At 50.3% G+C, this 26,869-nt stretch overlaps 1 protein-coding gene across 4 annotated transcripts; it reads left to right on the forward strand.

Annotated features, from left to right (window-relative positions):
- The first annotated feature begins 433 nt into the window (after positions 1–433).
- Tbc1d24 (TBC1 domain family member 24) lies at positions 434–25,717 on the forward strand. Of its 4 annotated transcripts, none has more exons than XM_038326285.1 (9): positions 434–491; positions 15,205–15,314; positions 19,060–20,143; positions 20,811–20,828; positions 21,332–21,490; positions 22,480–22,543; positions 22,813–22,908; positions 23,341–23,572; positions 23,936–25,717. In XM_038326285.1, the coding sequence occupies exons 3-9, from the start codon at positions 19,179–19,181 to the stop codon at positions 24,088–24,090; spliced, it is 1,689 nt and encodes a 562-aa protein (XP_038182213.1). In that variant the 5' UTR covers positions 434–491; positions 15,205–15,314; positions 19,060–19,178; the 3' UTR covers positions 24,091–25,717. The 4 variants fall into 4 exon arrangements, with proteins under 4 accessions (XP_038182213.1, XP_038182216.1, XP_038182215.1 ...); XM_038326286.1 differs by lacking the exon at positions 434–491 and adding an exon at positions 9,847–10,464; XM_038326288.1 differs by lacking the exon at positions 21,332–21,490.
- Positions 25,718–26,869: the final 1,152 nt, after the last annotated feature.

The raw sequence follows: 26,869 nt of genomic DNA on the forward strand, positions 1-26,869 counted from the left end.
GTCCCATTGTCCCCATATCTGGGGTCCACCCAGTTGTCATTCTCTGCAGCATCTTCCTAGTCTTGGCCTCCAAGCTCCTTGGCACAGGTCCCGCCCCTAGCTAGGAGCCCTACACTCTACCGGCTGGATGTCACGAACGGGCAGTTCGGATCCACACGTAACCGGGCCAGACGGCGACTTCCACGGGCAGCCATCGGGGCTCCAGATGCCCATGACTTTGCCTTATTCCAGGCGCTAGAGCTCCTACCTCTTTAGGCAAACCCCCGCCCCAGAGCGCGGGAACCGCTGTTCGGCTAGCGCATGCTCCCGGCTTGGCCGCCGCCGGGCGCGAGCGCGCATGCCCAGAGCCGGCAGAGCTGGAGACGCGGGGCGATCGGGGTGGGCAGCCCGCAAGCGCGTGCTTGTGGGGCGGGGCCGCCTACGCGCGTGCGCAGAAAGGCCAGCGCGGTCCAGCGGAGAGCTGGAGGGAGCGGTGCGGTGCGGGCGCCGAGGTGGGTGCGCGGCGGGGGCGTGGCGGCTGGACGAGGGGTGTGGGGGTGTCACTGTCATCGCGCGCTGACCGGCGGCACGGACAGACAGAGAGGGGACGCGGGCGGTGCTTGGTGCCTTGGTCGCAGCGTGTTAGGGGGGCTCCGGAGACTGGTGCTCCCGAGCCTGGTGCGTGAGGCGGGCCCCGGTGTCAGATCCTTTTGGGCAGGCCCGGCCTTCTTAGGTCGTGGCTGCCTGCTCTCGGCTCTGTGCCGTGGGAAAGAACTGCCTCCGTGTCAGCCTTCCCTTGGGGCACTTTCCGTCCCTGCGGAATAGGAAATCCTCTTTCTGTATTTGTTTGAAATTGCAGCAGTGTTCATATACCTTTGCCCTCAAAGACCTGCAACAATTCGGGCCCTTCCCTTGCCAAAGCTGACACAGCTGCCCACCTGAAGCTTAGGTACTTTCCCAGCTTAAGAGCCCTTTCCAGCTAGTGTCCCTGACCTGCCTGGGTCGCCTGTGTCACCTGTGCCTTAGCTTGTCACTGTGCTTCTGGAGTCTTGAATAACATAGCTGGAGGGCAGAGCTGGCACCGTGTGTGGTGGGCTTCCCATGACAGAAGTCAGTCTGCAGGGATGCTGGCTGCCTGGCCACAGTTCAGAAACAGTTGTGGTCTTCTTGGGTTAAGGCTCACTGAGCCAACTTTAGGGGCCAAAGGTTGTCTAAACCAACTGGGTCATATGCAATTGACTTTTATGGCAGTAGGGTTGTGTCTGTCCAAAGCGGGTAGAGGCTCAAAATGATTTTCCTCACGTCATCGCGTTCTGCTGGAAGACCAGCAGGTGACTTCCAGGCAGTTTGTACAACTGTCGCATAATTTGGCACATGTTGCCATTTCGTCTACTTGGGGTCAAGGACTCTCCTTCCACAGGTACTTGTAAATGTTCCCAGAGTTGTTGTGGAGCTGAGTGTGCTCATGCTCTCTTAAGCTCTTGCTCCAGATGGTGTCCAGACCAACCCAGATGACAAATATCCAAGACATTTCAAATGTTTGGTAGTGATCATTCATATTGAGTGGTATGAGCCCTTTGCGTGCGTCCTTTACTCTGAGGATTAATCCTCACCTAATCTCCTCAGCACTCAGATAAAGATGTTGGACATCTGGGACAGACTGGGTAGGTAGAATCTGGTCTTTATGTGAATAGGCCTGGTGCCACATTGGCTCCAGTCATGGCTCTGCCACAGTCTGGCATTCAGTGGGTCAAGCCCTCTCTTAAGTGGTTGTTGGACGGAATACAGATGCTGTTTTCTGAGTGATGGATGTCACCTGGTGACTGCAACTGGATCAAGGGTGACCTTTTGGGTTGCAGAAGTAATCTAGTAATCTAGGCAAGGTTTTCATAACAACAGTCAAATTCACCTCCCTGCGACTGCAAGTCCACCGGCATGTGTGCCTTTCTAGCTCTGACTAACCACACCTGCCAGGACTGTCCAGCAAGTCTCAGTGACCTTGGGCACACAGCCCTGCTCCTAATCCTTATTAGAGACGGAGCCAGCCTCAGAAGGCGTAGTAAAGTGTTTGCCTTTGCGTGGTTTCTCGTTTAAAGTACACAGAACAGTGAAGTGGGTTGTAAAAACAGTTAACATTTGCCCTGTTCAGTGTTCTCCCTGTCTGAGCATACCTTTTCTGTTTTGACAACTCTAAGTAGAAGAAAGAACCCTTTGCAACAGCTGTTTCGGTGGCTGTTGCGGCCATCACCTTTTAAATGGAGATCATATTTTTTTTAAAAGCCCTCAGGCCTTTTGCTGAGAACAAGCCTGAATTTCATTATCTGGGAAATATCACTCTCCTTCCAATATGTGTTTATTGAATTCATACTTCAACAGTGCTTACCTAGTATACACGAGGCCCTGTGTTCAATTCCCAGGACCTGAGGCAGAGGGAATGAGCTGAGTATGGTGGAATGTAATTATAATCTCGGTAGGGAGGTTGAGGCAGAAGGACCAAATTTTAGGCCGGCCTGGGCTACAGAACAAGACTGTTTCAAAACAACAGAAAGGGTTGGAGAAAGCAACTCAGTAATAGAATTCTCATCTAGCATGCCCAAAGCCCTAGGCACAATCCCCAGTACTAAAGGGAAAAAAGAAAGAAAATGAATTTGTATGAGTAGATGCCATGTGTGTGCTGTGGACACAGCATTGAGTGACATTTGGAAGCTTCTGGAAGAGTGTGGCTTGTGAGGGACTTGATTGGATGAATGTGTTCTAAAACCACAAGGGCCGCTGTGCTGAGTGTGGGGACAGTTGAGGTTACCTCCAGGGTAACAGAAGGGTTGGACTGATACAAGCAGCTACCAGGATGGCAAGAGCCAGGGCAGAAGGAGGATGTTGGGTGGCTGGCAACCCAAGGCTGCAATGTATAGAATACAGAAAGAGACAAGCTAGGGAGGAATAAGGCTTTGAGTTTGGAGAGTAGAGGTGCCATTCAGACACTGGGTGTCTCCTGGGCTGGAACCAAAGAGTGTACATGGGGCATAAGAGTGGGGAATGTTCCTGAGTGGCATTTAAGCTGGGAGGTAAGTTGGGCTGTACATACAGACTCCTGATTCTATGTCCTTAAGACACTAACTTAAGGTGGAGGGAGTAGAGTGAGTTTATGGACTTTGTGTTCCTGTCAGACCCAGTTTCTCATGAGTAAAGGGGGAGCTCCTGAGTGCTGGACGTAGAACCTTCCCTGGCTCCATTGCCTTACAGGGGCTTTTCCTGACTGCCTTTTGGGGAACCTCTAGATTGGGTGCTGCTTAGCTCAGAAGAGCTCATTGTCCTCTAAACCATGGGTTGGCATTCTCACGGTTAGAACTTGGAGCTTGTCTTGCCTTCCTCGCAGGTCTCCAGCTTCTGTCTAGCCAGCCTTAGAGACAGCCATGAGGCCAAGCCTGTGACGTCCACTCCATAGTCTTTCTTCCACGTTGTGGGGCCGCATGGGTAGGGGGAAACTGGTCCTGCCACAGGAGCCTCCATCCGCCCACAGCCTCAGAGCACTTTTCTATACTGCTCACTCCAGCCTGGCACGTTTTCCTTTGCAAGTGACAGACCACCAAACTTTCTGAAACTCTGTCCTGCCTGATTTTTCAGCTGTCTGTCTGTGGTGCTGGGAATTGAACCTAGGACCTCCTGCCTAGTGCTAGGAAAGTATTCTAACCACTGAACTCTATCCCGAAGCTTGGTTTTGATGTATTAAAACAGGCTCTCGCTACATAGCCTAGGCTGACCTCAAACTCCTGATCCTCCTGAGTCGGCCTCCTGTGCGCTGGGATTACAGGTATGTGACTGTTTCCCACTGTTAGTTGGGTTCTGCACGCTCAGAGACTCTGGTTGTTTACTGATAGGTGAGTCCATTATGAATAAAATCTGGTTTACTGTTCTAAGTGTAACTCATTGTCTGGGTCTCACCCAAGGCCTTCCCTTTATCCCATCAGCCTCACCTTGAATCACTTTGTTCCTGTTCTCTAGTTACCTTCCATCTTCCCCAGCAAGACCCTTCCAGCATTCCTGTCTTGGAAGCTTATGGACCCTTAGAAGAATTGAGTTGTGGGACATACTCCTCCCTGGAGTCCTTTTCTGTCTTTCTGGGCTCCTTCAGCACACAAGAACACAGTCCTTTGTCAGCAGCTCGCTGAACCCCAGGCCTTTAGGCTCCTTGGAGCCTGTGAACTAGACTATAGATGTCTTTGTCTCCCCTTTGTGGGTGTGTGTATAGGTGCATGTGAGTTCCTGTGTGTGGAGGCCAGAGGTCGACATTTGATGTCTCACTCAATTGCTCTCCACCTTACCTCTTGAGATAGTCTCTCTCATGGAGACCTGAGGCTTGCCAGTGAGCCCCACGGAGCCTCCCCGGTGTTGGCATTAGAGGTATGTGTTGCCACACTCACCTTTAATGTGGATTCTGGGGGTTGAACACTTACACCCTCATGCTTCGATAACAAGCACATTACCGATTAAGTCATCTCTCCACCTTAGACTGGCTTTCGATCTGAACCGTAAAGATACTCACTGGCCTGTGCCCTCATTGCAAGCAGTACCTAGACTCAGAAGGATCTCTGTTCTTGGTGCTTTTGTCCTTTGCTCGTGTTTTCTGTGCCACTGCCTGGGGCTAAGGCTTCCTCACCCTTCAAGACCCAGCTGAGGCAGACACAGACTCTAGGAAACCTTTTCTGAGCCCTGTTTCCTTGTGGACAGAGGGCTCTGATGCCCTGCGCTTCCCAGTCGTGTAGCACCTGTGCCTTCAAGCGCTTGGTCAGTGTTCAGTCCTGATCATGGCTTCCTGGGAGCTGAAGCAATGCCTCACATCTTTTTCCTCCAGCACTTGGCACTTTGGCATGCAGGAAGCATGTCTTGAATGCCTATTAAAATGATTAAGCCTTTGTGACTCCCAGGCAGCTGTCCTACTTGGTCTGAAGATGTTTGAGAACCTGCCAGTGCCTAGCCTTGCAAGGCACACCTCCCTCAGACACCTAACTCGGAGCTCAGGTCAGTTGAAATTCTGGTGCTGCTGACATTTTGGCTGAATTCTTTTCCTGACTTGCTGTGGGAAGAAAAGAACCTCATGGAGATCCAGCCCCTGCCTGTGTCTAGAATGGCTAGCCAAGCGTGGTTCTCAGAATCCCATGTATAATCTCAGGCACCTCTAGGAAGACCTGCATTTGACTTCCAGCCAGCAAGCAGTCCAGCTGGCCCACGGTGCTGTGACTCAAGCCTCATTACTGGTCACATCCCTTTTGTACCTGGCACGTGCCTGCCATTGTGTGCCACCAGCAAAAGGCCCACTATCAAGTTCCCTGTAACCAGGGAGTCAACTGTGAGTGCCAGTCACCACTAACACTTGAGAAATTCTTAGGCTGTGCTTCAGGGCTGAGACAGCATACATCCTGCCTTCTGGGGTCACTGCATAAGACGAGTTTGTTAAGGCTGCCTACTGTTATTCAGACTTCAAAATTAACCTGCTTCCTTCTCTGGTTTCTTCCTTCCCAGGCACACTAGAGTGTAATGTGACATTTGGGTACGGAAGCTACAATCTAGTAGAAGAGTGGGACTTAAAACAGGTCACTACAATACCTCAGTGTGCTGACAGGAGTGGGAACAGACCTGGATAAGTAGGCACTGGCCTGGAAAGTCACTGGAGGGCCCCTGAAGATTGATGAGAATGAGCTAAGAAAGGAAGAGGGGACAAATACGCCCTACCTCTCCTCCTTCATGTCCCTTTAGAAGGGACGTACCTCTTGATTATACCGCGGGAACTGTAGCTTGCACTGTGTGACCAGTGCTCCCGAAGCTGCAGTGGGAGGGGCAGGAGGGTGGGGGACAGGAAGGATCTCAGGTTAGATGTTGTGACAAGCCAAGCCCTGGCCATTGCAGAGGTGAGTTGCAGTGGTAAAGCCACGGAGCATGAAGGTCATGAGATGTGCAGGATGCCTCGGAAGCAGCTGGAGGGAAGGGTCTAGAGCTCACGTGCGGAGGCTAGGAGGAAGCTGGATTTCTACAGCCGGGACATCGAGGAGCCATTGTAGAGGGAGAGCTGGAGCAGTGAGCCGGCATCCAGACCAGAACAGCCCAGGGAGTGACATCAGCCACGAGTGCTTTGGGGAGTTAAGGGCCTGAGGTGCTGTTGTGGATAAGCTGAGCAGTGGTGTCCTAAAGGCCGGAGTTGGATGCAACCTGCTGTCGCCAGCTGTTCCACCCTGATGGAATTTAAAGGAAGAGGCAGAACTAGAGAAGGGCCTCAGTGAGGGCTCAGGGAAAGGAGATCAGAGCCTGTTCAGGGGGCCTGTTCTTGGGCCGTGGCACCAAGTGTGGCTGCAGTTAAAGGAAGCTCCTGCCTGGCCGCCTGCCCTTCTCAAAGGGGGCAGGGTGAGGCTATGAGCCAATGCCTGGGAACAGAGGAGCTGGAGGTGAGCCGAGAAGGCCTGCCAGGCAGCACCCAGAGCCCAGCGTGCTCAAGGCCCACGAGCAGATGGTCTGGTTGTTTTCGCCTCCTCAGTGCTGATGTAGGTGTAGAGAAGCGTGCTTCAGCCCAGCCTCCTCCTGCCTGGCCGCTGAGACAAGGGGACAATTGGGAGCGGAGGGTTGTCATGGCTGTCTAGGCTTAGCTGCATGCAGAGAAACAGAGTGAAGGGGCTGGCAGAAGGGGACCAGTGTTCCAGAGCAGGAGCACTGTGTGTGCTAAGGTACCGTGAGATAGGGGCTAGGCCTGGCATGGTGCCAAACACCTTTATTCCAGAACTCAAGAGGCAGTGACAGGCAAACCTCTGTACATCTGAGGCTAGCTGGTCTGTAGGTGAGTTGCAGCCCTACATGGTGAGGACCTTTTTGGGGACAGACAGACAGATACTATTTATGAATATTTGGCCCCGGGGTAGAATGGGGTTGAATGACTTAGGTATATATAATGAAATAGAAATGTAAAGGTCTTTCATGTGTGGGGAGGTAGTGGGGAGGAGCCTGAGGCTGCTCAACCCATCCTTCTAGTGATGGCACAGAGAACAAGGCTGGGGGCTGGAGGCAGGTGACCAGAGACCTAGTGAAGGGAGGCGGCAGGGATTCCTCCAGAGAGGAAGGGTGTGTGTGTGTGGTGGTGATGGGGGTGCTATAGGCTGGTTCAGAAACATGAGAGAGAAAAAAGGAGGGTCCTGGGGAGAAGAGTAGGAAGGAGCAGGAGCTGAACTGCCTGAAGACCAGAGTGACTCTCATCACCCTGGTTATTGGCACCATCTTACCCTTAAGATTCTCTTAGGCAGTGGGGCTCAGAGAGAATATTCGGGAAGTATGTCCATGTGGGACCTCTCCCACCATGACATTCTGCATGTGAAGGCCCAGGGTGGCTTGTACCCCAAGTGCAACACACCCCAGGTGGTCTGCCTGCCTTCAGTCACTTCTAACAGTGATTCTGATGGCTGCTGCTTCTGCATCTACTTTCCTGTCAACAGACAGATCTCTCGGAAAGAAATCCCGTACCTCCTCATCTCAGTGCCCTGGTGGCATCTGTTCCTAACAGGATGGGGATGGACCCTCAATAGAAAGGGGCCTTAGTCTTTAATTCTCCTTCCCTTCTACTGTGTGTTCTGGTCCTTTCTGTGGATGCCATCATACCTCATCTGCCCTCCCATTGGAACCTTCCTCCAGGAAGGCTTCTGCCGCCCCCTCTAAGTATGTCTTAATTATCAGTGTGTCTACAAATCCGCTGTGACGGTTCTGTCGGGTATCTTGTATCTGCTAGGCCCAGCTAGTTACAAGAGACCTGGGAGGCATTTGAAAGAAAGTTCTGGAAAGGTTGGATATGGAGGGGATGGGTGACTTGGAGTGGACAGGTTACTTCCAAGGTTTCTTCTGTGCTGTTCTGTGCCAGGGCCGCAGTCTAAGGAGAAGATGGGCATTCAGTCCATCCCCCACCCTGTGCCCAGGACTCCTGACAACACTCTGAGGTCATCTATGTCTCTGGAATGTCCAGCAGCTACTTGGAGAATGGGCACATCCTTGGAGATGTGTCCCTGGGAAGAGGGCTTGATTGTCACTTGCTCTTGATTGCTGGTTGTGACCTCTGTCCTTGTCTCTGCTGTTCATGCCCTGGCCCCTCCGGCTGTCTCATGTGTTCCTCTGGCCTTCACCTCCTCCCTGTCTCAGTACTGTACTTTTGGGTTACCCCCACAGGCAGCTGCCCCCTGCTACCATCTCAGGTGCCCTTTCAGGTTCCCTACTTGCTAGCATCTCTATTCTCAGCCACACATTCGTCAGTGGGCCAGCTGCTCAGGACGTGTTGGCACTCCCAGCATCTTATCGGACAGCAAACCATCACTGTCTCAGCAGTCATAGCTGTGCCTTCCCCGCCCCAGACAGCATATCCCAGGCCTCCCCCAACCCTGTAGGCATGGTCTCTGCCACATAGATGCCCAGGTTTGCGGTCATCTCTAATGGTCTGCATATGCACCTCCCCTGAACTGGTGGGCTCTTTTCCTTTTTTTCCATGTCCTTGTTAAGCAAGATTGAAGGGCAAGCATGGGCATGCCCTGATATATTCTAGGGTGACCTGCATTAGAGGAACGTGTGCTTATCTGTCACATAGTGTCTCACGGCCCCCTTCCGTTGTCCACTGTTATCTGTGATGCCTGCCAGGCATCAGGTTTCCCATATGCTCAGCCTAGGGGTCCAACTTGACTTCCTCTCCGGTCTTTATTCCTGTCTGATGTCCTGCTCCCGGTCTCCAGGAAAGCATGTGGGGATTGCTAAGACTGGAGAGGAGAAGCTGAGCCCTGCCTAGCATGTGGCACGGTGACTAAGGTTCAGTCAGACAGGGCCCCGGGTTATAGCTTGTTCCTGTGGCTGGAGAAGCGCTATCAGGCTAAGGCTACATAGGGGTGTGAGACTCCCTTGGGACACTCTGTCTTTGTTTGGTGCTGTGTGTGGGTGTGGGTGCCTTCTCTGTACCACAGCCATTGTAGGAAAGCTGTTTCTGGTGACCACTCTGTCAGGACCTGCCGTGACCTTTCCACTAGCCGTTCTTTCCACTTCCTCAGCTGGACTCGGCCCTCCTTTCCCCTGACTCTTCCACCACAGACATCAGGGTGATTTTCTGTTTATCTGGGATGTCACATATTAACCTCTTCTGCTTCTCATCTCACACCAAAGACCCCCAACTTAGTGGTGTCTCCCCATCTTTCTTTCTGCAATGCTATCCCCCAAGTACTGTCTTCACCTACCCCAGTGAGCTCCCCGTCTTTATAGACTTGAAGTAACATCGCTGTGTGTGTTTATGGTTGTAGTCTCCTCTGGATCCTCTGTTCTGCTCTATCCCCAGGGTCCATTCTGAAGCAGGCAAGGAGGAGCAACTAACACAAAGTTTGTGGAATGAATAAAAGTTTGGAGCAAAGGAGAGCTGTTACACTGTGAGCCTCAGCACAGTCTGCATGTCACACGCTAAGGAGTTTGTTTTCAAATCTGCCTGTTTGGGAGAAGAGGTTAGAGATGCAGTCTCATGACCAAAGCAGTGTTTTGGGACAGCCTCATGGTATTGAAAAGAAGTCCTGACCTTGCTGGGGAAGGAGCTAGGGCAGAGCTGACTGTGAAGAGGCCTATACCTCAAGGAGGGTCTCAGCAGACTGGGTGTTCCTCCTGTGTGGATTTTCTCCAGAGCCTCTCCTCTCCCGTTGCTTTCATCTCTAAAGTGGAGCAGTAAATCCTGTGCCATCAGGCTCTCCTTGGGATTGAGCAGGGTGGACTGCAGAGCCACCCACATCCTCGGCAGTCAGCCTCTGTGGCTGAAGATGACCCCCTGGGGACCACCACCACCCAACCCCACCTCCTGGCCAACGACCTGCCTAAATGGGTGATGGACCAGTCAAGCCAGTGTTAACGAGCCTGGTTTCCTTTCAGCCCAGTCCTGGCACCTTCCTCCTCTGTGGACAAAGGGAAGAACAATGGCTTTACTGTAGATGGAAGGTGTTGACTTTTGAGTCTCCCTGGAGCATTTGTGGTAGAAGTGTCTTACAGGAATGCCTCTTCTCGGAGAAGGCTGGCCTGGCCGAGCCAGCAGCCACCTATGGCTCCACTGATGTTTGGTCTTATCCTTGGCAAACCCAGGGCAGTACTGTGGGTGAGGACACGTTCGTACGGCAGTCACAGGCATAGCCTGGAGCGTGTCATCCAATCCAGCAGCATAACATTTTGGGGAACTAGAAAGCATGTCTTTCCACATATGTTTTTTGTTTGCTTTAAAAGACATACTTTCTTTCCAAATTCAGATGCCTTGAACTTTTCAGATAGTCTCCACGCTGGTAGAAAAAACGCTATGAAATTAGGGGAAGCCTGTGAAGTGGAGAAGCAGCTCGGGGCAGGAAGGGGAAGTGAGGCTGTTGAAAGAGGCAGTTGGCTCTGGCCTGTGGGAGAACTGCACCTCTTCAGGAGTGGCCACTGGGATGATCCTCCAGAGGTTCCTGAGTGTGGAAGGTGAGGCCCGCGACTCTGTGCAGCCTCAAAAGGAAAGTGCTGAGACATCTGAGCTGTCCTGGCGTGTCCAGGGTGGAGAACTTTCTATAAACAGTTTCAATTTAACCCTCACACCAGGGCAATGATGGTGTGTGCCTTTAAAACCCCAGCATTTAGGAAGCAGAGGCACGTGGATCTCTGTGAGTTCAAGGCCAGCCTGGACTACTTAGAGAAACCCTGTCTCAAAAAACCCTCATACTAAGCCGGGTGGTGGTGGCGCACGCCTTTAATCCCAGCACTTGGGAGGCAGAGGCAGGCGGATCTCTGAGTTCGAGACCAGCCTGGTCTACAAGAGCTAGTTCCAGGACAGGCTCCAAAGCCACAGAGAAACCCTGTCTCGAAAAACCAAAAAAAAAAAAAAAAAAAAGAAGAAGCACTAAAACACCCTCATACTAGAAACCTTTCTTAGTTCATGCCCTTCCCCATTTCCCACTGCTCTTAGCATAAACCCTAGACACCTTGTGTGTGTGCATGTTTTAGCCTGTGCTACCGGCCTCACAGCTCCTGGTATCGACCACATTCTGACTCCAGCTCACGTGTCATCTCTTAGGAGATGTTCGCACCAGGGACCCCGTAAAAGTATCCATCACCCTGCAGTGGGGTCCTGCTGTTGAAACCACTACCAGCTCTTGCTCCATGAGTCCAACAGACATCAAGTAGCTTTTCCCCTTTCTTGGAATTGCTGGTGAGGCCTGAGGGCACAAGCTGTAGAGTGCTTCCCATTCCAAACACACTGAACAGCAGGAGAGGGGCCAGAGCTGCCGCTGGGAGAACCAGCTCTTCTCTGTTGAGAGAGACTTGCAGACAGTGCAGCATCTGTGGTGACAGATCACAACCCCAACCCTCAGGCTGAGGGAAAGTGGCCTCTTGAGCACTGTTCACAGAGACAGCACCTGTGCAGGGTCTGTGCTGTTGTGTGGCCAGTCCACATTGCCCAAGCAGGAGACAGACGTCCTGTGTGTGCTGTGTCACCCTACATGGTGAGTTCAGGCCTGCAGAGCTACATAGAGAGGCCCTGTCTCAAAACACAAATAAATAAGAATGACTTTAATCCCAGCACTCGGGAGGCAGAGGCAGGCAGATTTCTGAGTTTAAATCCAGCCTGGTCTACAGAGTGAGTTCCAGGACAGCCAGGGCTACACAATGAAACTGTGTCTTGCAAACGAACAAACAAAAAACAAAACAAAAAGAGTGAATGAATAAATAAACAATTTAATTCTCCAAAGTGTGAGTCTTAAGAGTCTGGTTTATTTGTTTTTAATGAATTTCTCGCCTTCCTTACTTCCGCATCTCAATGACTCATTGTATCATGTGTAAATGTGAGGAAAGGCTTTGAGGGCCACACCAGAGCAGTCCTGGTAGAAGTCCTTCCGTTGTGAGGAAAGGCTTTGAGGGCCACACCAGAGCAGTCCTGGTAGAAGTCCTTCCATTGTGAGGAAAGGCTTTGAGGGCCACACCAGAGCAGTCCTGGTAGAAATCCTTCCGTTGAAGAGAGCTAGGACTAAAATAATTATTTGAATAGTACTCACAAGTTTTGCTTTGTAATTTGGTCTATCTGTCGTTTTGTGATTATTTATGTGGTTTTTATTTTTTTATGTGTATGAGTGTTGTGCCTGCATGTATATCTATGAACCATTTATGCCTTCAGATGCCCTGGAGTTACAGATGGTTCTGAGTGCCATGTGGGTGCTAGAAATCCAACCCCAGTCTTCTAGAAGAGCAGCCAGTGCTCCCAACCTCCGAGCCATAGTTCCAGCCTGATTACGTGTTCTTTTATCATGTGATAAAGACATCCCGAGCCCATCTTTTAAAAGACTTTAAATTTTACTTTCTGTTATAATTATGAGTGTTTTGCCTGTGTGTATTTATATGCACCAGATGCATGCCTGTTGACCTCAGAGGTCAAAGAAGGCATCAGATCCTCTGGAATTGCAAGGCAGCTGAGCCCATTTTATAGATGCCCGGAGAAAGCCTCATGTGCCAGCCCCGATATCATGCAGTTCCCTTTGAGTGGGATGTGAAGGAGAGATGATTGGGTCCCTGTGGTTCCAGAGCGTTCTCTGGGCCTCCTGAGGGAGGTCTTTGAACAGTACCGCCACCCCTTTAGGAGTTTCCAGTTTAATGTTCAACCTGGAGCCAGCTGGCATGCTCTGCTAAACGCCTGTTCTATTTATAAATGTTTTTATTTCACTCAGGGGCAGCAGGTCCTTGTCACCCAGAAAGAATGGACCTGTGGCGGGTGGCTCTGTAGGCTTTTAAACTGAGAACCGAAGTCTGGAGATGGCTCAGATGTGGGAATCAGACATGGGGGGGGGGGTTGAGGGAAAGCAGGCAGGGGGTCCTGCTGTTTTCAGAGTCGTGAAAGAGGGCTGAGGCGGCAGGACTGGACCCGCTATAAGCAAGCTTTGCCGTTGGGACACATTAAAAATCAATTTAATATGGTTATAGTGCTTGTAGCAATTTTGGGTTGTTTGTGGTGCCATGACCTCAGTCATGGCTAAGTACTGTGCCACTTAGCCACACCCTCAGACCCAGAAAACCTTGTTTCAATTAATGATTAATATAAGGAAGCCCCTGTAAAGAGTTATCAATGGGGCTGAAGAGATGGCTTAGTGATTAAGAACACTTACTGCTCTTTCAGAGCACGTGGTTTCAGCACCCACATGGCGGCTCAAGCTGGCTGTAACTCCAGTTCCAGGGGATCCAGTGCCCTTTTCTGACATGCAGGTGAGCACTCATACACATAAAATACAAAGAAAAAAAATCAAGTCTTTTCCTTTTTTTTTTTCTGAGATAGGCTTTCTCTGTGTAACAGCCCTGGCTGTTCTGGAACTAGCTCTTGTAGACCAGGCTAGCCTCGAACTCACAGAGATCCGGCTGCCTCTGCCTCACAAGTGCTGGGATTAAAGGAGTGTGCTCCCATACCTGGACTTTTTTCTTTTTAAGTGGAAGAAAATTCTGAGCCACCAGGTATGTTGATATACAGCTGTAATTTCACAACTCAGGAGGCTATGGCAGGATAGTCAAAGCTTCAAGGTTAGTGTGTGCTACATAGTAAAACTCATTTTAAAGGGAAAAAATGTGCTGGGAAGTGATGGTGGACACCCATCACTTCGGAGGCAGAGGCAGAGATCTGAGTTCAAGGCCAGCCTTGTGAGTTGAAAGTCTGCCGAGTGAGTTCCTGGATGGCCAGAGAAACCTTATTTGGAAGGAAAAAAAGTGCTGTGAGGTCATCTCAAGGACTGGGAAGGACCGGGGAGTTTGACTGTGGGAGATGGAGCGATTCTGGAGACAGTGGGATGCTGTGAGGTCATCTCAAGGACTAGGGAGGACAGGAGAGTTTGACTGTAGGAGGTGGAGCAGTTGTGGAGACATGGGATGCTGTGAGGTCATCTCAAGGACTAGGGGAGGACCAGGGAGTTTGACTGGGAGATGGAGTGATTCTGGAGACAGTGGGATGCTGTGAGGTCATCTCAAGGACTAGGGGAGGACTGGGGAGTTTGACTGGGAGATGGAGCTGTTCTGGAGACAGTGGGATGGCACAGCAACGTGAAGTCACCTGACACCACTAAAGTATCTTCTTTGTATTTTATGTGCATCTTTTGCCCGCATGTATGTCTGTGCACCACATATATGCCTGATGCCTATGGAGTCCAGAAGTGGGGGTCGGATTCCCTGGGGACAGAATTACAGATGGTTGTGAACCACCATGTTGGCCCTGGGCATTGAGCACAGGTTCTCTGGAAGAGCAGCCAGCCCTTACCACTGAGCCATTGCTCCAGCCCTGAAGTGGTTAAAATGGAAGCTAAGGAGATGGTTCATGGATAACGTGTTTTGTGTGCAAGTGTGAGGACTTAGTTCAGATCACCAGAACCCATGTAAAGCCGGACTTGGAAGCATTATCTGTTGGGGGCTTGGCTGGGAGGTGGGAGAATCCCTTTGCTCACAGGACCTAACCCGGCGTATGCAGTAGTGGACAAGAGACCCTGTCTCAAACGAGATGGAAGCACAGATCAGCGCCCAAGGTTGTCTTCTGATCTCCAACAAGTGTACTGTCCAGCACACCCACACACAAATATTTTAAAAATGGTTAAAATGATGTTTCATATATATTTACCACAGAGAGAGGAACCTAAAATCAAGGTGTTTTCTTAGATAGTCCCACACATTAGCATCTACATTATAGTTTTTCAGCCTGGCGCGATGGCACACCAAATGATTACATACCAAATGATTATAATCATTTTATATACCCTGTACATAAAAGGAGGCCAAGGGACAGAGGTCATTTAAGCAACTTCAAGTTTTTTTTTTTTTTTTTTTTTTTTTTTCGAGAAAGGATTTCTCTATAGCTTTAGAGCCAGTCTGGAACTTGCTCTGTAGACCCCGCTGGCTTTGAACCCACCAAGATCTGCCTGTCTCTGCATCTCAAGAGCTGGGATTAAAGGTATGTACCACCACCACCCAGTGAGCAACTCCAATTTTTAAAGCTTGCCTTGCTGGGCATGGTGGCACAGACGTTTAATTCCAGCACTAGGGAGGCAGAGGCAGGCGGATCTTTGTGAATTTGAGGGCAAGCTGATCTACAGAGAGAGTTCCAGGACATCCAAGGCTATACACAAAGAAACCCTATCTGGAAAAAAAAAAAGAAAGAAAATTCTTTTAACTCAATAGCATTGTCTTTTTCTGTTTATTTTCTAGTTGAATTTTCTAGATGCAAGACAAATCAGAGTGGTGTGGAAATTTCCTAAACTCACTGAAGCAGACTCCCAATGGCGCTGTCGGACAGTTCAACCATCCAGATCAGAAAGGTCAGCCATGTGCATGAGTGAATGTGTCCGGGACAGCAGTCTTTTTGAAGCGTTAGGACCCAAATCAATGGGCTATTAGAGCTCTTGTGCATGGTCTCTTAGTATATCTCACCCTCCACTGTTCCCTCCACTGCCCTCTCCTCCCCTGTATGATCTCTCCCTTTCCCCCCTCCTTTCCCTTCCTCTCTCTTGTTTTCTGGGCTTGAGGCCACACCGTAGGCCCCATGCATACTAGATAGCTGCTCCACAACTGAGCTCCATCCTAGCCCTTGCTTTGTTTTTTAAATTTTATGTGTATGACTATTGTTGTTGTTTTGGTTTTTCAAGACAGGGTTTCTCTTTGGAACCTGTCCTAGAACTAGCTCGTGTAGACCAGGCTGGCCTCAAACTCACAGAAGTCTACCTGCATCTGCCTCCCAAATGCTGGGATTAAAAGTGTGCACTAGCACACCTGTGTATTTTTATTTTCTTTCCATGTATTTTATGTGCATAAGTGTTTGACCTGTATGTATTTATATGTACCATGTGGTTCCTGGTGCCCACAGAGGTCAGAAGAGGGCACCAGCTCCCCTGAAACTGGCATTATAGATGGTTGGGAGTCACAATGTGGGTGCTGGAAACCAAACCTAGGTTCTCTTCAAGAGCAACAAGTGCTCTCAACAGTTGAACCCTTTCTCTAGGCCCATATTTTTATTATTTTAAATTATGTGTGTGTCTGTGCTTGGGTAGTCCGTGTGAGTGCAGGTTCCTGCGGAGGCCAGAATATCAGATCCTCTGCAAAGCAGTCCTTGCTCATAACTGCTGAGCCTTCTCTCCAAACCCTGTTTGTTTGTTTAAGGTAGAGTCTCACGATACTTCTCAGTGTTGAACTTCCTGTGTAGCTCAGGCAGACTTTGAACTCATGATCCTCCTGCCTCCCATCCCTCCAAAGTTGTGGTGCTTCACACGAGTGCGCTGCACCCCGTCTGCTCACCCACTTTTCTGTGTGCCTGAGTCTCTCACAACAGCCGCCGGGCAGTGGAACAGCATCGTCTCTCCTAAGCATTCTGCCTCTAGTTTACTTGGAGCCAGGGCGTCTAGTTTGGAAATTGTGTCACCTTCCGTTTGTTCCTCAACTACAGAATGTAGTTCTGTACTACAGAATTACACCCCAAGCCCCATTTCATACCCTACTGGTGACTTCCCCTGGAATTACCCTTCTGGAACTTAGCTTTTAAACTGGCAGAGGAAGGTAAGAGCCTATAGACTACTCCACGACCTGGGACACAGCTCAGGGACGCAGTGCTGGCCCAGTAGTCCATGCAGCTTGCTGAAGTAAGCATGCCTGTGCCCTCCAGACAGCTGGTCTGAGCCTGGCTAACACCCCAGGGTGGAGAGGAAGCTCTATCAGGCTGGCTCCTTTGATCCTTATTTGTTTTCTGATAGCCTCTAGGCTACAAGGGCCTAAGTAGATCTTCCCAAGTGGAAAGCTGTTTCTAGTAAGGTCAGGCTTTTAAATCAATCAATCAATCAATCAATCAATCAATCTTTTTTAAAAAGGCAGGGGGGTTGGAGAGATGAACTCAGATGTTAAAGCACTGGCTGCTCTTCCAGAGTTCCTGAGTTCAATTCCCAGCAACCACATGGTGTCTCACACCATCTAGAGTGGGATCTGATGCCCTCTTCAGGCATAAAGTTGTACATTCAGATAGAGCATTCTTATACATAAAATAAATCTTTTTTTTAAAGAGCAGGCTTTTAAAAAATCTTTTAAAAGATTCATTGTATTTTTAAAATAATTTATTCATTTTTATTTTATGTGCATTGGTGTTTTGCCTGTAGATGCTCTGTGTGAGGGTGTCTCTCGGACCCCCTAGAACTGGAGTTACAGTTATATTTATGAGCTGCCATGTAGGTGCTGGATATTAAACCCCTGGAATGACAGCCAGTGCTCCTAAGCACTGAGCCATCTCTCCAGCCCCTGTATTTTTACTTTTTAAAAATGGTGAGGGTTGAAAAGATGGCTCAGTGCTTAAGAGCACTGGCTACTTTTCCAGAGGACTTGGGTTCCATTCCCAGCACCCATATAGTGTATAGATGAGCTTTTCTTTTTGGGCCACCAGTTCACAAAACATGACACAGAGACTAATTATTAATTATGAAAGCTCAGTCTTAGCTTAGACTTATTTCTAACTAGCTTTTTTTCTAACTGATATGTGTCAAGGTTTATTTTTGTTTTGTTTTGTTTTGTTTTTTGAGATAGGGTTTCTCTGTAACTTTGGAGCCATCCTGGAAGTAGCTCTTGTAGACCAGGTTGGCCTCAAACTCACAGAGATCTGCCTGCCTCTGCTTCCCAAGTGCTGGAATTAAAGGCGTGCGCCACCACCAGCTGGCTTCTAACTAGCTTTTTTTTTAATGTTTATTTATTATGTACACAATATTCTGTATGTGTGTATGCCTGAAGGCCAGAAGAGGGCACCAGACCCCAGTTACAGATGGTTGTGAGCCATCATGTGGTTGCTGGGAATTGAACTCAGGACCTTTGGAAGAGCAGGTAATGCTCTTAACCTCTGAGCCATCTCTCCAGCCCCCCTAACTAGCTTTTATAAATTAAATTAACCCATATTTTTATCTACACTCTCCCACGTGCTCATTACCTCATCTCTGTTATGCACATCCTGGTTATTCTGCATCTGGCTGGTGACTCTGCCTTTCTTCCCAGAGCTCCCTCTGTCCAGAAGTCTCACCTATACCTCCTGCTTAGCTGTTGGCCAGTTAGCTTTTTATTAAACCAATCACAGTGACACATCACACAGTATAAAGGAATATTGCACAGCAGTGGTGGCTCTTAACTGTTTGTAATTCCAGTCCCAGGAGATCCTCCCCTTCTGGCTCCCATGGGCACCAGGCACACTGTGGTGCACAGGTATACATACATGCACATGTAGGCACAACACCTGCACAGGTAATAAAACTAACTTTAAATGTGTTTTGTTTTTGTTTTTTAAGACAGGGTTTCTCTGTGTAACAGCCCTGGCTGTCCTGGAACTCACTTTGTAGACCACCACCTGAATTAAATTTTAAATGTTTTTAAAAAAGATTTATGACGATCAGAGATGACGCACACCCTTAATCCCAGCACTCTGGAGGCGGAGGCAGTGGGTCTCTGTGAGGCCAGCCTGGTCTACAGCACAAGTTCCAGCACTCTGGAGCAGAGGCAGGCGGGTCTCTGTGAGGCCAGCCTGGTCTACAGCACAAGTTCCAGGACAGCCAGTGCTACAGAGAGAAACCCTGTCTCAAAAGACCAAAAATAAATAAGAAAGAGGAAGGTTTGTCTTTTTATTTTGTATGAGTGTGTCTCTGCGTTAGTTTTCAACACATGTGCAGAGGCCAGAAGAGGATGCTGGGCCCTTGGAACTGGAGTTACAGTTTTAAACTGCCTGAGCTGGTTGCTGGGAATTGAACTTGGGTCTTCTGAAAGAGAAGTAAGCACTCCTCCTAGCTATCCAGCCATCTCTCTGGCCCACAGAGTCAGGCTTTCAAAGCATTACTGGGAACCTGTTCCTAGCTTTTCATTACTTGGAACCCATGACCTCTTCTGTTAATGCATAAACTCTGTGAAAAGAAGTTGTTCTTCAGAGTTAGTGGTGACTTCTCAGAGCAATTATTTATCTTCATAACCCTTTTAGAAAAATAAAAACAAAACCAAGTCCTTTAAAAGGTGAACTTTCAGTGCATGTACTAAAAATGGTTTTCAATCCTCCAGGGTGCGTGAGATGACTGACTGGTTGACAGAAAGTCCCCAAGGACGGGGCTGCAAGATTTAGCCACTCTTAGTTCCCTTCCTGGCAGCCTGGAACCTGCCTCCCAGGCACCTCAGGCGCCATGGACTCCTCAGGATACAACTGCTTTGTGGACAGAGACAAGATGGACGCATCCATCCAGGACCTGGGGCCAAAGGAACTGAACTGCACTGAGCTTCAGGAGTTGAAGCAACTAGCACGCCAGGGCTACTGGGCTCAGAGCCACGCCCTGCGGGGGAAAGTGTACCAGCGCCTGATCCGGGACATCCCCTGCCGCACGGTCACACCTGATGCCAGTGTGTACAGCGACATCGTGGGCAAGATTGTGGGCAAGCACAGCAGTAGTAGCCTGCCCTTGCCCGAGTTTGTAGACAACACTCAGGTGCCCACCTACTGCCTGAACACGCGGGGTGAGGGGGCTGTGCGCAAGATTCTGCTGTGTATCGCCAATCAGTTCCCCGACATCTCCTTCTGCCCTGCCCTGCCTGCCGTGGTGGCCCTGCTGCTGCACTACAGCATTGACGAGGCCGAGTGCTTCGAAAAGGCTTGCCGCATCCTGGCCTGCAACGACCCCAGCAAGAAGCTCATTGACCAGAGCTTCCTGGCTTTTGAGTCCTCCTGCATGACGTTTGGGGACCTGGTGAACAAGTACTGCCAGGCAGCCCACAAACTGATGGTGGCTGTGTCGGAGGATGTCCTGCAGGTCTACTCTGACTGGCAGCGGTGGCTGTTCGGGGAGCTGCCCCTCAACTACTTTGCCCGTGTCTTTGATGTCTTCCTTGTAGAAGGCTATAAGGTATTATACCGAGTCGCTCTGGCCATCCTCAAGTTCTTCCACAAGGTGAGAGCAGGCCAGCCCCTCGAATCAGATAACATAAAGCAAGACATCCGCATGTTTGTCAAGGACATTGCCAAGACAGTGTCCCCTGAGAAGCTATTAGAGAAGGCCTTTGCCATCCGCCTGTTTTCCCGCAAGGAGATCCAGCTCTTACAAATGGCCAATGAGAAAGCACTAAAGCAGAAGGGCATTACTGTCAAGCAGAAGAGGTAGGTGGGCCCCAGGATCCTGTGCATTGCATGTGTGCTCATGCCTCTGTTTGTAAGTTAAGTGTGTGTGAATACATGTGTGTGCTGTGTGTGTGGGAGCGTGCGTGTGCCTATGCTGTGAGCATATTGCGTTTGTGGAGTGGGAAGCTTTAGTGGAATGTATCCTTGAGGTCTGAGCATGAGCTTATCCAGCCGGCCGTTGGTCTGCTTCTAGCCTTCTGTCTGTCCACCTGCTCACGTGAAGACAGAAAGACACTAGAAAACAGGAAGGGCTTTGCAGTTACGGCCTTATTAAGACAAGGAAGCTGGATACTACCAGGTGATCAGGAGGCCCAGCAGGTGCCAGACTGGGCTCCTAGGGGGTCACATCAGAACAGCTCCTGCTCTGCCCTTCCTGCTCCTAGAGCTTCTAGCGAGCTTCAAGGTGGCTGGCATTCTTCTGGATGCTAATTATGGGCTCCCTGTCCTTGGGGAGCAGGGTTGGGAAGTGTCATGGTGTTTGACACCTGACTTTGTAGACTGCTGTAGGTATGGCTGCTGGCATGGAGTTCACTTTCTCCTGGGCCCAAAGGAAGGCATACCTGGGGATCAATACCCACCACTAACCTCTCCTTGTCTGTTTTATTTTTCTTCTTCTCCGTGTCCGTTGCTTCCTCCTGTTTCTCAGTGTCTCACTTTCTAAAAGGTAGGTCTGAAACCACACCTCGATGCTTGGCGTCTCTGCCCTGCCTTTCTTCCAGCCAGCTTTGGCTTGGCTGCTCACTGTCTCCCAGGTCCACCTGGCTCTCCTGGGCTGGCTTCTGCTTGCTGCTTTAGCCTGATTGATACAGGCACTGTCTGTCTGTCTGTTCCTCTTTCTGTCTCACTTGTGAGATCTCCTGGTGCTTGGCTGGCTTTGCAGCTTGCCTTGCTGGAGGCTTACTTCATTTGTCCTGGTTTCTTAAAGAGCTTTTGTCGCCCATCCCCTAGGCTGGGCCCTCTTCCACGTATCAGGTGGGAGGCGGGGCTTCTAGGAATAATTTCACCCCATTTCCAAGCAGCACCTAGAGCTAGGCTATAAACCTGGCTGAGTAAGTAGGATATCCTTTTCAGGATATGTACCAAAACAAAACTGTGGGGCCTCAAGGTAAGGGGGTACAGTCAGGACTGTGGTCACTGTGGCCTCTCACCCCTCCCCACTTTTCCCAGGCAGTTTGTGCACTTGGCTGTCCATGCAGAAAACTTCCGCTCAGAGATTGTCAGCGTGAAGGAGATGAGAGACATTTGGTCCTGGATCCCTGAGCGTTTTGCCCTCTGCCAACCCCTCCTGCTCTTCTCCTCTTTGCAGCATGGGTACAGCTTAACCAGGTGAGGCACCCCCAGGACTGTGCACGTCACATCCTGTTCTCCACTTCAGGAAGTGACTGGGTGGCTGGAAATGAGCCTTTGAACCTGAGATTCTGATAAGGTCTTGCAGAATCAGGAGCCTCTTATCCTGGACTTCGGTTATTCCAAGGCTACACAGACTTTGGAAATCATTGCTGTTTGCACCACAGTTGAGGGCCCTGTGTGGGTATCATAAAGATACAAAAATCAAAGTCCCCATCTTAGGAGCTCAGAATTATTAGGGAAATGTCATCTGGACAGCTGGCCCTGGCCTCCCTGCTACCCTTATCCCCTGCGTCCATCACAGTCCTGGACCGGGTACCCCTTTTTTGAGTCTTTGTCTGTGTAAGCACCTGGTATTCTAGCAGGGGCACATTGCCCTCCAAGCTACATTGGTTGGGTCCAGTTAGTATTCAAGTCTCAAATGACAGCTCACAAACTCTGGACCACCCTCCCTCAACCCCAAGTCTCTTGCCTGCAATCACACAAACATTTCAGCTTAGTAAAGAGTCATGTCTCACCAGGTGGTGGTGATGCACACCTTTAATCCTGGCAATCGGAGGCAGAGGCAGTTCTGAGTTCGAGGCCAGCCTGGTCTACAAAGTGAGTACCAGGATAGCCAGGGCTACACAGAGAACCCTCATCCCCGGCTCCTTCCAGCCCCAGGGATGCCTAAGCATCACAGTGGCAAACCTCTCACCTTCCTAAGTTCAGGGTTGAGCTCTCCCCTGCTTCTCTGGTTCCTGCTTCTTTGTAGCTTCCAGCACTCGGCTTTGCCTGAGGGAGAATCCACTGAATCTTCTCTTTTGTCACACGGTAGCAGCCTGTCCTGTCCCAAATGATATTGCAAGGTCCTTGGCCACTGTGAAGAGAGGTGGTGGTAGTCCCCAGGCCTCTCTACCCTTGGGACTGACAGTTGGCGGTGCTAATTGGAAGGCATGCAGGATAGCACGTGTGGTCTCTGCCCCCAGGTTCTATTTCCAGTGTGAAGGACACGAGCCCACCCTCCTGCTCATCAAGACCACGCAAAAGGAGGTGAGGAGCCTGGTTTACTGGGCTGATGCCAAGACCTGAGTATGGATGTGGTTCCAACATGGAGCTGGCTCTCACGCTTAAGAGCCACAGGGGAAGACAACATGGCCCAGAGGGTACACTTCCTTAACTCAGTCCTCTCCGTGACCTTTTCCCTCAGTGGTGGGAGAATACAGCATACAGTACCCCTAGGCTGGGCCGTGGTCTCTCAGCATGCCTGATCGAGAGGACTCACCTGATGACAGAAATCTCACCTTCGCTCTCCTCCCTAGGTTTGTGGCGCTTACCTGTCAACAGACTGGAGCGAAAGAAATAAGTTTGGAGGCAAACTGGGGTTCTTCGGAACTGGAGAATGCTTTGTTTTTAGGGTGAGTTGGGCTAAGTGTGGAGTCCCTCTGCCCTCTCCCTCCTTCCTCGGCTGTTCCTATCTCTTCAGACCTTCTGAGTACTTAGTCAGCCCTCCGAGACTGAGTGTAGGCCCAGCATCTGTCCAGGGAATTGTCACAGAAGCTGGCTCGAGAGGCTCGGAAGTCACCTGGCACAAGAACCTCGTTTCATTTTCATTGTAGCGAATGCCCTGAAACATACTCTTTTTTTTTACTTCTGGGGTTTGCTGGTTAGGCTATTAGCGCCCCAGAAGCTAGCAGGACCTCATTTGCTAATGTGGTGTGCCATTGCCACAGTCCTCTTAGGGAATCACTCACAGCAGTCGTGGCGGAGATGGGCAGTGGCTTTGGAGCAGGAAGGCCCAGTGAGGTTCCACACGCCAGTTACTCTGACTGCCACCCATTCTTCTCCAGCTGCAGCCAGAGGTGCAGCGTTACGAGTGGGTGGTCATCAAGCACCCAGAGTTGACCAGGCCGACATCCCTCAAGTCCTCAGAGACTGCAGCTGCTCCTTCCCTCCTCAGCCACTCCGTCTCTTCAGACCCTGCTGATCGGCTGTCTCCTTTCCTGGCTGCCCGGCACTTCAACCTGCCCTCCAAGACAGAGTCCATGTTCATGGCTGGGGGCAATGACTGCCTCATCATTGGTGGGCACCTCTTCTCTTCCAATTGGGAGGAAAACATGGGGGCTTGCGGGTAGCGGAAACCTCTGTGCCCAGTCCTCGCTGACTAGTGGTTAACAAAGTAGACATGTCCATTAAAGGAAAAGGACCTGGGTTGTTGGGGGTAGACCAGTCATGAAAGCTGGGATATATGGGCTAGCAGACAAGCATTAGCCAGGACAGCCAGGCCTGGGTAAATTTGTGGTTTTAGAGGAGCCCCTGTAGTTCAAGGATCTCTTTACTGAGACTGCTATTTAGCAGACCCTTCAAGGACAGAGATGATGGCGTATCTAGGTATGGGGTGGATGTTGGAACAGAAAGACATCTGTTGCCTTGCCTATCCCACAGGGGGAGGAGGTGGCCAAGCACTCTACATTGACGGGGATCTGAACCGAGGCCGCACTGGACACTGCGACACTTTCAACAACCAGCCCCTCTGCTCTGAGAACTTCCTTATCTCAGCTGTGGAGGCTTGGGGCTTCCAAGACCCTGACACCCAGTGATGGGTCTGCGTTCGTGGTGACTGAGCCTCGTTGTGGGGTGATGGGGTGGAGGCCAAGCTACCTCTTGAGGGAGCAGGGCATAAGTGAAACACCACCCCCATGAAGCAAGCAGGCTTGCTGTGCAGTGGGGGCGTCAGGAGCTGTGCAGTGGGAACGTCCTGCTTAGACTTGTTAGGCTAGTACCCCTGAACCCTCCTGTTTCTGAGCTCAAGGGGCTATTATGCCCCAGCCCTGTCCAGTGTCTGCCCTCACCCAGGGTCCTGGGTTGCATGGATGTGTCCTATACCCAAGATTGCAGGGCTACAATGCTCTGCCTCTGGACCTCAGCCCCTGTAGGGAAAGGACAAATCAATCTTGCTAAATGTGGGTCTGTGGTGCCCCCTGCTGGTCCTCTGACCCCCTGAGCTCCCCTGAGCTATGTTTGGGGCTGCAGAACAAGATAGGGGAGCGCAGGATGTGTGCAGAGCTCTGCGGCCCCCCTGTCCTAGAAGGGATAGACTCGGGAAGCTGTCTTGTCTTTGTGTTTCTGCAGCACCTGAAGCTCTTGGTGCACCTCACTGCAAGTCCACACCTGAAGGTGGCCTCTGGAGAGACTTTCTTTGACCAGCTTGGCCAGTCAGCTCCATTTCCAGGGCTCTCCTTAGAGCTGACTGGACTCTGAGGCATTTTGCCCACCTCCTGTCCATCCTTGTAGCCTCCTTGAGCTCCTGTAGTCTTTGTGACTCTGTCCCTTTCCTCGTCGCTGTCATGACGGAAGCCCAGGATCACCCGAATCCTAGCATGGCATGCTTGTCTCAGTCCAGCCTTCTGCCTTCCCAGGCCTGTGGTTCCCTAGACCTGTTCACACAGCATCAGATAAAGCAGTGTGACTTCTGATCTCTGCTGTCACTATGGCTAGCCACATGTCATGTTTTCTGTGTGCTACCCCTTCTCCCATTACGGCCTTCCAGTCTCTGGATGTCTGTGCTCCTTGAGCCCTGTACTGACCCGGCACAGCAGGTGCCAAGGGAACTGCTGCCTCTGAGGACTGTAGCAAGCTCCATTTCCCCGTGACCTCCCGCCCACCCTGTGACCTCCCTCAGCTGGTCCTGAGGGTCTTGGCACCACAGAGGAAGAGAGAAGAAGTAGCCCAAATGGCTGTGCTGGGGCCGCAGAAGTCTGGATCATAAGAACAGTTGCCCGGTTCCCACATGACTGTGTCTGGCGTGCCTGGGTCAGCGGGTATCACACCCGTGTTTGTCTCTACACTGATATATTTGCTGTGGGAGCTGCATCCGCCCCTGCCCCATCTAGTCATACCAGCTTTCAGCACGGCCGCAGTGGCACAAGAGACGGCAGGGACGAGTTCCCTGAAGTTTTGGGCCACCTGATAAACCCGCATAGAACTTGGACTCTGCACAGTACACCTTTTACTCCTAACATGCTGGCCTCTAGGACAGGTCGACCTGACTCCAGAGGGAAGGAGTCCTGGGAGGAGCTGTTGCTGCTCACTCTGCAGAGTGGTAGCCTGTGCCGCCATTCCTCTGAGTCTGCTGTCCTAGACCTGCACCTCCAACTTCAGTGTTCCTTTAATGCCATCTTGACTTTTGTGATTGTTGTTTCTGGCAAGATCTTACTAGGTAGCCTATTTGGTCTGGCTACCCTGGAAATGGCTATGTAGCCTAGGTTGGCCTCAAAATCATGACCCGCCTCAGCCTCCTAAATGTCGGGCTTGTAGGCATTAAGCCCTTTCCTGTTGCGTTAACTCCTCGACGTTGAGTTTGGTCTCCAGCCAGAAGGCCCTAGGACTTTCCTAGGCTGTGCCATCATGATGCTCACACACGCGTTGCCACCGGGACCCAGAAGACTTTCAGAAGCATGTTAAGTTAACTGAGCAGTGTGTGCAGGGCCCTGTAAGATTCCTGACTGGGTAGTAGATTCTTGTTTTCTGTGGCCCCACTGGCCTTCCTGGGGTCCAGTCCAGGAAGACTGGTCAGTGCTTAGTCACGATTGCATTATAAGCAAAGTTCTTAACTTTTACCCACAACATACTCAGTTCTTTAAATTTAATAATTTAATATGTCCTTTTCCCTGACCTTTCTGCCAAAAGATGTATCATTTTTTTTTTTTTTTTTTTTTTTTTTTTTTTTTTTTTTTTTGGTTTTTTCGAGACAGGGTTTCCCTGTAGTTTCTAGAGCCTGTCCTGGAACTAGCTCTTGTAGACCAGGCTGGCCTCGAACTCAGAGATCCGCCTGCCTCTGCCTCCCGAGTGCTGGGATTAAAGGCATGCGCCACCACCGCCCAGCTTGTATCATCTTCTTTATATTTTTATTCTTATCACTCTTTATCTGATACTAAGTTTTTCCACTTAGTATTTAATAATGTTTTCTATTATTTATTAGCTTTTGATGTAAAAAAAAAGCTAGAATTTGATGGCATTAAATAAGGAGTTTTATCATCAATTAAACATTTGTTTTTAAAACAAATATTGAACTTAATATAAACCAGTTCATTAAAGTAACTTTGTTACTGTAAACCACGTGCCTTTGGGGCCTCAGAAAATCAGTCTGTACTCTAATTATGACAAGAGCCAGTTTCATGCATCTCGGACTAGCCGTAGACGAAGCTTTCCCTGAACTCGTCCGTGTGCTTCCGCACCCCATATAATTGGCTCACAAGTGTGTGCCACTATGCTGGTGACACTCACAGGTGTGTGCCGCTATGCTGGTGACAACTCACTTTAAAAGTATTTCATGAGACAGCAGTGGCTGTTCACGTTTTAAGGATTTCTCTTCTAATG

Source organism: Arvicola amphibius, chromosome 4 (genome assembly GCF_903992535.2).
Source record: "Arvicola amphibius chromosome 4, mArvAmp1.2, whole genome shotgun sequence".
In the NCBI taxonomy this organism is placed as follows: Eukaryota; Metazoa; Chordata; class Mammalia; order Rodentia; family Cricetidae; genus Arvicola; species Arvicola amphibius.